The sequence below is a fragment of the Bradysia coprophila genome (assembly GCF_014529535.1).
Source record: "Bradysia coprophila strain Holo2 chromosome X unlocalized genomic scaffold, BU_Bcop_v1 contig_39, whole genome shotgun sequence".
In the NCBI taxonomy this organism is placed as follows: Eukaryota; Metazoa; Arthropoda; class Insecta; order Diptera; family Sciaridae; genus Bradysia; species Bradysia coprophila.
The window spans coordinates 2,907,314-2,920,223 of record NW_023503329.1 but is presented as its reverse complement, the minus strand read 5'-3'; the positions used below and the strand labels follow the sequence as shown (position 1 = coordinate 2,920,223).

The window sequence follows — 12,910 nt, the reverse complement described above, 5'->3', positions numbered from 1 at the left end:
ATTATGTTAATTAACTAAAAATACTTTTTAAGAGAAAATAAAAGTAATCCACGTATGATACAGCCTTTAAAATTCACATCGACATAGCAGAATGACTTTCCTTCATAAAAGATGTTTGTTGGTAGTCATGAATGTCATGATTGGTATCGCTGTAAAGCTTAGACCTCAGGCTAAACAGCAACTATATTTTTGTGATCAAACAAGTCACCAGTAGGGTCCAAACAGTTTTCGAAGCTTCCTGCAGGGCACAGAAAAACGAAAAATCGATCTAATTAAAAATTTTCCCATCGAAATATTTTCTTGTTATGTTATTCTTACTCGTGGTGCCGCCCTCTACAAAAACCACTAAAAACATTTCATGTCCACGAGAGGTCGAATAAAATTTTTTTCAAGCTCACCGTGAGGTGATTCATGTGCAAAACGAAATAGTCATATTGAGTAGTTACACAAGGTATGTGTGAATTTTGAAACATTTAATTATCATACACGCACCAAAGATAGACAACATAACTTAGAAGATTCAGAGAATACCTGTCGGGTTCCTTACAAAGTCTATGATTAACAGCTCTACTGTAATTTGCATAAGACACTTAGCGACAAATCTTAACAAAACAATCCTTTTGTTTAAATATCGACAAATAGCGACAAATTTTGCATGCAAATTATGGACGAGCAGAGCCTATTTTGGTGTTAGTTTAGTTTCTCTATTTTCGCCAAGTTAAGAAAGAGTTTTTAAAAACCGACTAGCGAACTTCTCAAAATTGCAGAAAGTTTTGTGATATTTAGCGAAAATCCATGGAAATAATTTCACTAAGTTTCTCTGAATTTTGCAAAAGTTTGTCTAAAATAGACGCAGTTAGGTAGCACATCATTCACATCCAATGATAAATATTTTAGTTCCTTCGATTCTCGGTCATTAAAACGAAAGTATATTAGAATCAGTCCTTAGTAAGTTGTATCTATAGAGAACGATGTACGTAGACAAACACTGAAAGGGATTGAAGCAATATAATAAAAAAGAAAGCTTTTTCTTTCGACCAATTGATTGTTTGAATTTGAAATATGAATATTGAACTAATTCCAACAAGTTGTTTCGAATGAAACTCATTTTTAATTCAACATTTTTAAACAAAGTGTTGGAGCGAATTAATTCGAACAAACCGCCATTTCTATTAGTCGATTGACTTATACTCCTATTTATCAAACACTAATCACAGTTTTCCTTTATGCATTTACTACCGACACTACTAACGAACGGTGTGGCTTTATTCCGGATGTTCTCGTTCTCTAATAACTGTAATTATGTTGAATAATTAACCAATAAGCTAATTATGTGTTAAATACGGTAGCTAAGTCGCCAATAACGGCAATCAATTGAAGCAACTATTTTCACAACTAATTAGCATATTAGCAACGAAACAAGAAGGGATTTTTTTCGATTTTTTTTTGCATTTAGCGTTTTCTGTGACAGGACACTGTACTGTATTGTACTTGTTACATATTATATAACAAAATCCCAGCACTCTGTTTGGATTTGGAATGACGTTGGTTAAACAATGGTGAATTCCGGACGCTTGTCGTATTGTTTATAAATTGTATGTTTTCGTATCAAGAGACTTCGATCAGCATCATACTTTGCAAGGAAAGAAAACGATGACACATTTTGTTCACAGTACAACAGAGCCACAAGAGGGAAGCTTGCGGTAACTCTTATTTTCGGATCTACTACCTAATTTGATCTAAGAATTTACGATAAATTGATTTCAAATCTATTACTTCATTCGTATAAACATGCTTTTTACTATATAGAAGACTGCTTTGGCTAGCGCTTGTGGTTTATTTCCGAAGTCTTTGTCGATAACAGATGATAGCCGTTCGTGTAAAACGTCTTGCAGACATCCGTTAATCCGTTTTTTAATTATTTCTGTTTATTATCGTCTCTTTTTATAAGTGGGAACCACAATAAGTTGGAAACTGTAAAAAAACAGTTTGTCAAACAAAATTACATTAGACGTTTCAGTAGTTTAATAGATACCTAGTTGTTTATGAAATGTTTAACCTTCATATTTGTCGATAGGATTCGAATAAGATAAACTATTATCAGGGGGCAGGGTCTATTTTGAGAAAATAAATTCACTAAAATTCCTTAATTTTTAAAAGTTTTTTTTTGACTAATTAGTAAATAAGGTTACATGTTAAAAAAAAGCGGTAAATTTATTCCCTTGAATGAAAGTCAGGGTATTACACCAAAAAATACCGGAAAATGTGGGTAAATGTGATTGAAAATGTATGAAATGCTATGAAAAACGTTAAATGTGGGTAACAGTTTTTCGTTGAGGGCACAATAACTTGAGCAATTTTTAACCAATTTGATTGAAAAACGGGATTTTATACTGTTGATCATAGCCTCAATTAAAAACGATTACTTTGATGAAATTTGATTTTGTTTGGTAGTGTGGATAAATCATATAAGTTTGTTTTCGACGTGCATGAAACGAGTAGGAAGAATAATTTCATCATTCGATGTCCATCTTTTAACGTGTAAACATTTCTTGCTAGTGAACTACTAACAACTTGATAGTTGACTAACAAATTTGATAGTTGACTGTCAAGTTGTCTGTCATTTATCAAGTAGGTAGTTTTTTACTCACTTTTCAACCAGCAAAATGCCTGTTATCAAATTAACACACTTTGATTAAAACGTGTAAGAAATTTTAATAAAAAAGTTAAATTTTTGCAGGCAATATAAGATGAATTATCTCAACTAATTTCTGAAGATTTTTTTAAATACATGGAATTAAATGAATCAAAGAGAATATTGTAAAAATTTTATGAGTGTTAAGTTTGCGGCCAGAGCGAAGCGAGGGCCGTAATTCACACGAGTCGTGTCATTTTATCTACGATTGAAGGTTTTGTGAATGGGAAATCGAGGGATACTTTTTCTCGGTGAACCAATAAATTTCTCCTTTTACAAATATTTTAAATCCCTTTACCATTGTAGAGTTGAAATTCGTACCAATTTACCGAAAATGTTGGTAACCTGAGTTATTTTTAACGATGAACCAAAAACTAATAAAGTTAATTTATTACCATGTCACCATGTGAAGGTATATTAAGTACGGGGGGACTTCCTTTTTTACGCAAAAGTGCAAAAGAACATCTATCGCACTTTTTTATTTTGTGAAAAAGTCCTCGTTCCACATTCACAAAACAAACTTCGCATTAGGGGTGTCCAAAAAACTAAAGTGCCAAAATGTTTGGGGCACAGGGCAGAAAATCAATCTATATGGTCCCCTGATAAAAAGTGTCTATGGGACCGACTCGATCCGAATCGATTTAGGGGTCGCTCAATGACGAAGTATGTGAAAAATTGCCAAAATCACTTGCAAACCAGGTTTTTAGAAAAAAAATTATTTCGGACTGATGATGAAGAGTGATGTTAGGACATCTTCGTTTATATTAGTGTAATATCATCATGAGAAAACATTTTTCAATTTTTCCCATGTATCGACACCTACTCTGTCCAGGCAGCGCTTGTCAAAGATCAGATTCATAGCGTATATTCTGAGAGCGAGTCCGTATTGGTGACGAGCGACACTCAAAAAATTATTGTGTGGAAATGTTCAGAGAAGCGAGGGCTTCAAGATAATGCAAAAAAAGTTTAATTATTTCAGATTTGTTTGACAATTTTCAGATAAAACTTAATACTGGGTACCCTCGGCGAACTTTGATGAGTTGTACTGGATGTCCAGCCAATTGTTCCAATCTTGTTTTATCATTTCTTGATAGCTTACCATGTGGCCATTCAAAATAAACCAAATTTGTCATAAGGTACAAACTAAGTCGACATCGACGAGACCTAATGTGTGCCCATGTCGCATTTCTCGAAAATCTCGGTCCCATAGACACTTTTTATCAGGGGACCATATAGATTGATTTTCTGCCCTGTGCCCCAAACATTTTGGAACTTTAATTTTTCCATACAATTTTGGACACACCTACTTCGCATCTACCCCGATGTAACAAAAAGGCAATCAAACAGAATAATAGACAGCTCATACGAGTGGGAATCTACACGAGTCATATTTTATTTATGATTTGAGGTTGATTGAAAATCTTGAAAATTGCAAATTTATAAGAAAATTAATTGAGAGCTCAAAAAGTGGTCAAAAATCATTCCACCTTCGATGGTTTCCAAGAAAAAAATTTGTTGTCAAATTTTACTGTCATTTGCGTGGAGTCATTAATATGGTAAATATATTATGTATTAAATGTGACAAGTTTTCATGAATATGTCAAAAATACATTTAGAAAAGTGTCAGTCAAGTGAGCTGACCCGCCCAAAAGGTGGGACCTAGTAGTCGTTTATCTACTGTAAGTTGAAAAAATTCATAATTTTCAGCACCAATCTAGTTAGCAAAGATAGTCAATTTAGTAACACGATGTGTTCTAGTGCGCAAAACAAGCCCATTTACTAACTAGTTAGCAAAATAGCTATTTTGATTCAGTAAGCCAGCCAATTAAGTTTTAAAGGTACAGGCGAAAATAAACAACTAACTTTCTCAACGATTTACAATCCGTGCGTTGTATTCCACATATGATATACACCTTATGATACATACGGAAATGTCGTAGCTTTGGTAACCCATTTGGAATGAATAAAGTGAATTGGAGTGTAATAGTGACTTCTATTTCCGATTAAGGAATTTTCAGGAATTTTTAAGGAACTTTCCGGAATTTAGGGATGTTCGGGAAGATAAACCCCTTAGAATACGCCCTGTGAGAGGGTTCTATTGGATTGCAAACTAGAAATCACTTTCCTTGATTATCATTTATTTCAATAGCGGAAATCCGTTTATATCGTATTCGATTCCCCAACTATAAAATTTCACCACACCATACTCACCTGGTGCAATTATGTAAGTGCCATCCTTCATTTTTATTTTCATTTGAAAATGTTCGCATTATGTACTCGACGATCCTGTGCATTGTTCTCAATTCATTTTTTTTTTGTATTCTTCGTCTTCTTCTGTTGCTAGGTAATTCAAATTGCGTGTTTATTTTTTTCATACATTTTTTGACTTTTATATATATTTTTCTTCGTTTAAATAGATGGATATTATTTCATTAGACTGACTATACAAACCAACCGCATAATAAAGTAAAATTGTAATTATTGTAATTATTGTAATTAGCTTATTAAACGTGTCTTACAACTAAACCAAAAAAAAGAGAAACAAAAACGAAACTGGGACTTCATTTTGATGAATATATCCCTTTGTTTGTCGAATTGCAATTAATTGGTTCATTTTCACATATGCTTCATTTTGCTACCGCAGTCATCTTTTTTTCAAAACATTTATTCGGATATACAAACAGTGTTGTGGTAAATATATTATGCAAAACAGTAGATTCAGGACGAATTGCAATTGTTAAATAAAAAACGGACAAACATTTTAATTGATATCATTGAATTCAACTGAAAAAAACATTTGTTTTGTGTGTCGTTTTGATATTATTTGCTAACGCATCTTTTGCGCCAAAAAATTTAAATTCTAATCGACCGGCCAAACGTTACTGCGAAAGAACCTAAATTTTTTGGTGCATTCAGAATGTGGATGGTTACATCAAAATACACGTGGACATCTGTCAGGACAAAAAGAATTTTTCATGTTTAATGCATAAGAAGTTAAGTATCAGATGAGGATTGACTGTACTACGACCACCACAAAAACCAAATTTCACAATAAATTTTATAATCAAAAGGGGAATTTTCGTTCCTCAAGAGTTGTGTAGATCCCTAAACATTGTCAAGTGATGCAAAAGGATCAAAATAATTCACTACAAGTCGCTAGAATATAAAATCGTTCTGAAAAAACTTCCTGAATCGAAATAGAATCATGGTAGGGTAATAACCATAACAACGTTAAGTCATCAGAAAATATTCCGTCCTTGGAAACTGTAAATAACTTCAATAACTGTAAATATCCACAGTGCCGATGCTATTCCTAATAAATTTACCAATTGCTTGTTAACACATCGTGAAATCGTTAAAATTTATTTGAGAGGCGATGATAGGGTCAGCTGTTCATCGATAAAAATAAATGGCAAAACTAAGATGAGATGTTGGCAGTCGTGCCGAGTTTATACTGGTGTGCAGATTTTACGATCACATTTATGCATAAGTACGAATTAACTTCCATCTAAATGGAATTAGCTCCCATAAGATGCTTTATGTTCCATTAAATAGTGAACTTCATTGGTTTAGCACTACAAATAAAGTTAAAAACGTATGTGCAATCAACCAGCCACTTTCTAGTTAACAAGAAATGGCCGTCCATATATAGCAACAATAATGTAATGTGACAATGTGATACGGAATTAAATTCAATATTTTGACAGGGAAAATAAACTTTGCGTTAAATGTGAAGTACAAACGCTGATACTCGCAGAATATTCAAGTTTGTCGAATAATGACAATAAGTTCATAAATATAGCCCAGGAGATGTTCAAAATATACCTTTCAAAAACGGCTTGTCATCTGTTAGCGATAGCCATGACAAAAATAAGCGGTGACCGCTGGTTAACGTTCTCTTTATAGTAGAAAATATATTAAAACCGATGAGGTAATTGTCATTTGTATACCTGTTTTGGACGATTGATTTTAAGCAGTTTCGAGGATTGTAGGCCGAACGAAGTGAGGTCCAAAGGCGAAAGTGCCTTAAATCAACCGTCTCAAACATGTGAATTTTCATGCAAGGGGCAGAAAACCCGAGAAAATTTGAAAAATTGCCCTCATTTTCGGCCCCGAAGCATGAAAATGATTTTGTGTCCGTAGGACAGTACTAAGGGTCTAAAGCTGATGATGTAGTTTTCACTCATTGTTGCCAAAAGCAAGACGAAATTTCTTTTAAATTACTAACGGAATTCCAATTCAAAATTGAGATTTTCATTCTTGTCGCCCAATCTACAGTTTTCATCTAAAATATGAAGTCATTAAGAGAGTGCTATGCATTAAATCAATAAGTAGTGGCTGTACGTGCACCTGGTAATTAATAAACCATTCGCGACCATTCGGGTAAATAATAACGTAATGACTGTGATTATGAAAAAAGACGAAAGAAAACAAAACTGCAGATTCACTTTGTACTTGTAAAAGTGTTGGGGGCACTACGATTGAATATATTGAGCAAAGCTTAAGAATAAAATGGTAGCGATGATGTACAGTTCTACATGATGAGTTGAATATCCAAAATTATAGATATTTGAGTGACCTTCGATCATCATATTTTCATCTGAGTATAATGTGGTGAAGTGAAAGATTTAAATATATATTTTGGTGGTTTGCTTGTCGTCTGTGAAAAGTTGAAATACCTTTCGAAATTTTCCTGATTCTCTTAAATTTTCCCGAAATTCAAAAAACAATTTCTTCAAAATTAGACTCTGAAAGAACTAATACATATCAGTGGTGGTCTTAGGTCGTGAATATTTTTTAAGCAAAAAACCAACCGAATCAAGAATCGAATAGAAATTTATTTTCTATGAACAACTGTCTCGCAACCAAGGTCGATAATAAGTTCACAGGAAATCTAAAATTATCGAGAATTTTTAGCGAACAGACATATCGAACTGAACATCGTTTATTCTCAATCGGCCAAGCATTTAAAACAGTATGGTGGCCAATTTAAAAAGTTTTTACTCAATTTAGAAGAAGTGTGAGTTACAAGGCGAAATATTGCGTTAAAGATATGACAGACCAAAGAGAGTGATGAGAGTGATTAGCCTCCTGAGAAGTATGAAATCATGCTTCTCGTGGGCTTTACAGTAATCTATTACTTTACAACAATTTATGAAGAAATTTAAAGTTTATCAGTCAAAATTCAATTTGAAAACATTTCTCAATTACTTTTTAAACATAGCTTCATCATATCTGTTATTCTGTTGGAGATGTAACGTCCATCGCATCAGAGCTATTTTATTAAATGCACGGTGGCCCGTTAAAAACAAAAAATTGTTCACTTCCTGGTCAAATTTTTATATGGAAAGAGAGTGGCACTCGAGTATCTGTGTTGACGTTATCTACCTAACAGTATACAACTATGGCTTCACACAGCTATGAATGTAAACGTTTCTTTGGTTCTAGTTGACCTCTAGCACAAAGGAAGTTCGGTACTCATGTCGTTGTGTATGGAACCATTCGTTTTATTTATTCAAAGCTATTTAATCTTACGGATGACAATATTCAATACAGATACAAAGGTGACACCCGCTCTTTATATAAAAATTTCACCTCTTCATCGGAGGTGAATAATTTTGTTTGAAAATTTGGATGGCTATTATACCTCCTCAACAGTATACGGTCTTGATGTAATTATAGTCGAAGAAGAGTGAGTTTCGTCATGAGTACTGATTTGTGAGTTTTGTTATCTCTATTTGTAATCCACATATTTGACAAATGAAGAACTAGATTTGCACTTTCGTAGCATACGGAATCTAGGTTGCTCCTTTGCTGAACAAAATATATGTATTACAAAATGTCCATCACAACTCCTAAATCAGAAAGCATCAATGAAAGTATAAACCAGGTATGGTCTGTTCATACAAACCAGATGACATGGGGATTTCATATAAACAAACTGACCTCTCAAGAGAGGTGAGTTTGTTGATATAAAATCGCTATGTCCTCCGCTCCATACAAAGTTTGACATTCAACCATACCTTGTGTTGACGTTCATTGAAAAGCATGACGGAATTCATATTTCTGCGAATTTAATAATGAAAAATAAATAAATTAGGAAATGTTTTCAACTTACGTTTTAACTTGACTGTTTGTTAATTTTTCGTGCATGTTGTGCATGCAAGGGTGCAAGATTTTTTTCATTTTTTTTTTTAAATATAAAATCGTTCAAAAAGACAAACTTTATAAATGTTCGTGATTGTCCCATTCTGAATCCACGGTTCTTGTGTTTTCTCTACTTTCATTTCTGTTCATAAATATCTTTTGTTATCATTGCAGGTATGTTATATTTACATTGTTAAAAACATCGGTTTTTTATATATATTAAAATTGGCACAACGTCTATATTATCATTTAGAAATGAAAATTGTTCTCACAAATAATTGTTTCCTCCTCTCATTTTCGTTCGTTTTGTTTTTTTTTTTAAATAAATATTTTTTTCTTTTTTCATTTTTATGTTGAATAAAATTGTTGATTGCTACCACAAGCAGAGAGCGCACAAGTATTTTCTGGTTTAAAATAAATTATTATTTAAAAAAAAAATCTTCATCTTTGATATATGTTCAAATTAAAGTTAAATGTTATAAGTAGTAGGTAGTGTGGGTCAAGTGACATTCAGCACAATTATAAATTCACTCAAATTAGGATTATAATATATAGGATAATATTTTTCATATAGGATATAACATTCATTTTAATTTAATTAATTAATAAAACAGCCTCTTTTGTTTAAATGTTTTCAAACAAAATTAAAAACAAATAATTTTACACTAATCGTGTATGTATGTGTGTGTGTGTGTCTCCATATTCTGTGTCCTCTTTCTTTCTCTCTCACCCCCGCGTTTTTACGGTATTTGTCATACGGTCCGTAACGCTGCCGGTCCTATGCGACTGAGATCAGGACCATGTTGCTGCAGACTGCCAATGGTCGGATACATTGCCTGATTGAAATAGTTTGGTTGCATGCCTCCGCCACCGCCACTGCCCAGCGGTGTCATCATTAACTGTAACGGATGAATGGGCATTTCGTAGCCCAGAGACGGATGCGGATATTGGATGAACGGTAGAGCGGCTGGATTGCGTGAAGCGATCGGATGATTTAGTTGAAATTGTCGGGATGAGGATTTGTCAGTTCTTAAATGAGCGGCATCCGTTTTCGCCATTGCATGCTTGGATGATGATTTTTCTTTGCCACCGTCCGGTGTGATCAGACTTTCGATAGTAAAGGAACGTTTCGGCCGAACTTGAGTTTCGGTTGGATGATAGCCGATCGCCGTTGCTCCAGGCGATGCACCCAACGGACTAGTTGGTCGTATTGGCGAAGTATTTGTTAAAATTGGCGATGGTGGTTGCACCACCGAACCACCACCACCACCGTTACCGTCCACAAACGATGATGGATGGTCGGCCGAATGTGTTGGTGAGAAAAAGAAACGATTTATGTTGGCTAGAGCGGCAAGTTCTTCGTTTAAAATATCCTTTTCCGATTTGTGTAACTTGAAGCGCTTCCTTCTTCGCAACAAACTGCCATTTTCGAACATATCGAATGCCTGCGGATGCAGTGCCCAATATGCACCTTTGCCCGGCCGATCCGGACGTCGAGGAACTTTGATGAAGCAATCGTTGAAGCTTAAGTTGTGCCTCAGCGAATTTTGCCAGCGTTGCGTATTTTTCTGATAATACGGAAATCGTTCGGTGATGAATCGATAGATTTCACTTAATGGTAACATCTTTTCCGGCGAACTCCATATCGCCATCGCTGTCAGAGAAATGTACGAAAATGGTGGCTTTTGATCCCCGTACGATTCTCTCGATGGACGAGGCATAACTTGATTTTTGTCGAAAAGGAAATTTATTTGCTGTTGGTTTTTCGTAGAATAAATTGAGAGATTTTCTCTTTAGGTTTTTACGTCTTTTCCGAAAGGTAAATTTATTGAAAAATTTCGATGATTTTTTAGTTTTAAATTAATTACTTAAGCGAAACACTTGAAAAATTGTTTTTAGTACAACCACAATCATCTTCTTTTGAGCACGACCGACGTTGCACTGATATTCCCACAAAAGACTGATACAGTTTAAGCGAATTCATCTTTTTCTCTATTTTTTTTTTTTTAATTTTATTTGTCACCGTAAAACAATTATTTAGCTACCACATTCTTTCATTTGTTTCTCTCGATTGTAGTTGGCTACCACGCGACTGAAACGAAAAAGGGTACACCAGTGAGTGTACGGACTGAAAACAAATATTGGCCTATCATTCGACAACAACACTCCAACACACACAGTCCGATATGCACAATTGTTTGTTATAAACTGTTATATCATAACAAGAGAGGTGTTGAAATGCAGAATTATACCTTTTTCGGTATTAAAATGTTGTTAAGGCGTGGTAACGGAGTTCCCTTGTTTCAATAGAAAATCCGCAATTCAATTGGACTGAGCAACGCAAATGGGTTCTGGTTTACCATGTACTGAGCATGACGTTAGCAACACAGTCGCAAATGGGGATGGGCGGAGTTTATCTTTATATTTTTTTTCCATATACCGATACCATGTCTATTGGCTGGGGCATAACAACAATGTTGTTAGCACAACAAACTCGTTTATATGATGAACGGAGAAGAAGAAAAAAAAATCAATATTGGGGGATTATTAATAAATAAATCAAACTTGTTTATTGTGTTGTACAGCGAACATATTACTTTATGTTTTTATTCTGCTTTTGTATGCTTTTTCATATACTCAGTGCTTGTCTCACATATAATAAGAATTTGTCGATTTAGCATTATGCTTTCGTGAAAACCAGTTATCCACCGTAAAATTGGATAAAATTGTACTTAAAGGCAGATAGAGGTATGGTGTGTGATACGATGGTGGTAATATACGATACCTTAATATTGCACATATAAGTATGTACTACATCACATATATCCTATCTGTGAAATGGAATATTTAATTTGATGCACCCTGGACAGAGCTGAACTTTGGAATGGGCTCTGCGTCAAAGTCTAGTTCCGTTGTATTCGAAGAAACAATTGATCTTTGAACATAAAGTTAGCAATAAGTTGCGACATTCCGTAACTTACGACGGCTGACGAAATTTTTGTTTGAACGGGAAATTAAGCTTTTAACTGTATGTTGGAATTTGAAGTTGGTATTCAAAAAGTACGTAACACCAACAACAATAATCCTCATCTCCATTATATTGAAAGTGGAAGGCGTGAATCTCGTCCACCTTCCTCGTTTAGTGTTTTGTTGATCCTTAAAAATTACAGCACAGACTGTCGTCAATAGAATCTACTACTTCAATTGTTGGATTTTTCGAGTTCACTTTATTCAGATTTTTTTTTTAATATTCGTTCCAAATAGAATAGAAAGAAATAGTGATCATAACCGCACATGGAAATTTTTCAAATATCCATTGAAAACAATTGTAGCAATCCTTGATTTGCGAGTTGCAGTACAAGCTTTTCACTGACAGTTTTATCTAATAGCAAGGCACTGCTCCTAGCATGGACATAAGAAATGTTTGGAGGCTGATGAAGTCACAGCAGGCACTGCATTTCTTTCGTAAAGATAGATGACTTGCTTTCATTGTATGAGTTAAAACACACCATACAATCATTCTTAAGCGGTAGCTCTCATCACAAATGCCTCCAAATTGGACATTTGTCAAAGTAGTGTTCATGCTAGGAGCAGAACGTTGCTGATAGCTGAAGGTAAACGCCTAAGACACATTTCAATCCAATAATTGAATTCAAATTTAACTTCTCAGTTTTTAAAATTTCGACTTCATCTGTTATCGACAGCAACAACAACAGATTAAGTGATGTGATCTGGCCATTGTAGTCTTATATTGCAAAATGCTTGTTGAAACTACTGAAGTAATGGACCATCGCATCAATCAGTTGACAATTCCTATATGAAAAGAAAAGACTCGATAATTGCACTATCAATGTAAAGGCCAACTAAATCTACATTTGTCATTCACCATGTTCAATCACTCGAATCTATGAATTCACTCGTTAAATCTATTTTAGAAAATGAATTCGTTACAATTTATAAAATGGAATAGAACTTTACGTGAGTAAAAAGATGAAAAGTAAAGATTTCGTGGTCAATAAACACACGAAGTCTAGACTTTCAAGTAGAGCTTGAAACACGAAAAGTACG

The 12,910-nt window shown here is 34.3% G+C and overlaps 1 protein-coding gene across 1 annotated transcript; it reads right to left on the bottom strand.

Moving 5' to 3' along the window:
- Positions 1-5,075: 5,075 nt before the first annotated feature.
- Positions 5,076-11,122, bottom strand: LOC119069805 (fork head domain-containing protein FD4-like). Its single transcript, XM_037173962.1, has 2 exons — positions 8,920-11,122; positions 5,076-5,479 (listed from the first exon to the last, which is right to left on the bottom strand). Exon 1 carries the CDS (start codon positions 10,561-10,563, stop codon positions 9,595-9,597), a length of 969 nt encoding a protein of 322 aa, XP_037029857.1. The 5' UTR covers positions 10,564-11,122; the 3' UTR covers positions 5,076-5,479; positions 8,920-9,594.
- Positions 11,123-12,910: the final 1,788 nt, after the last annotated feature.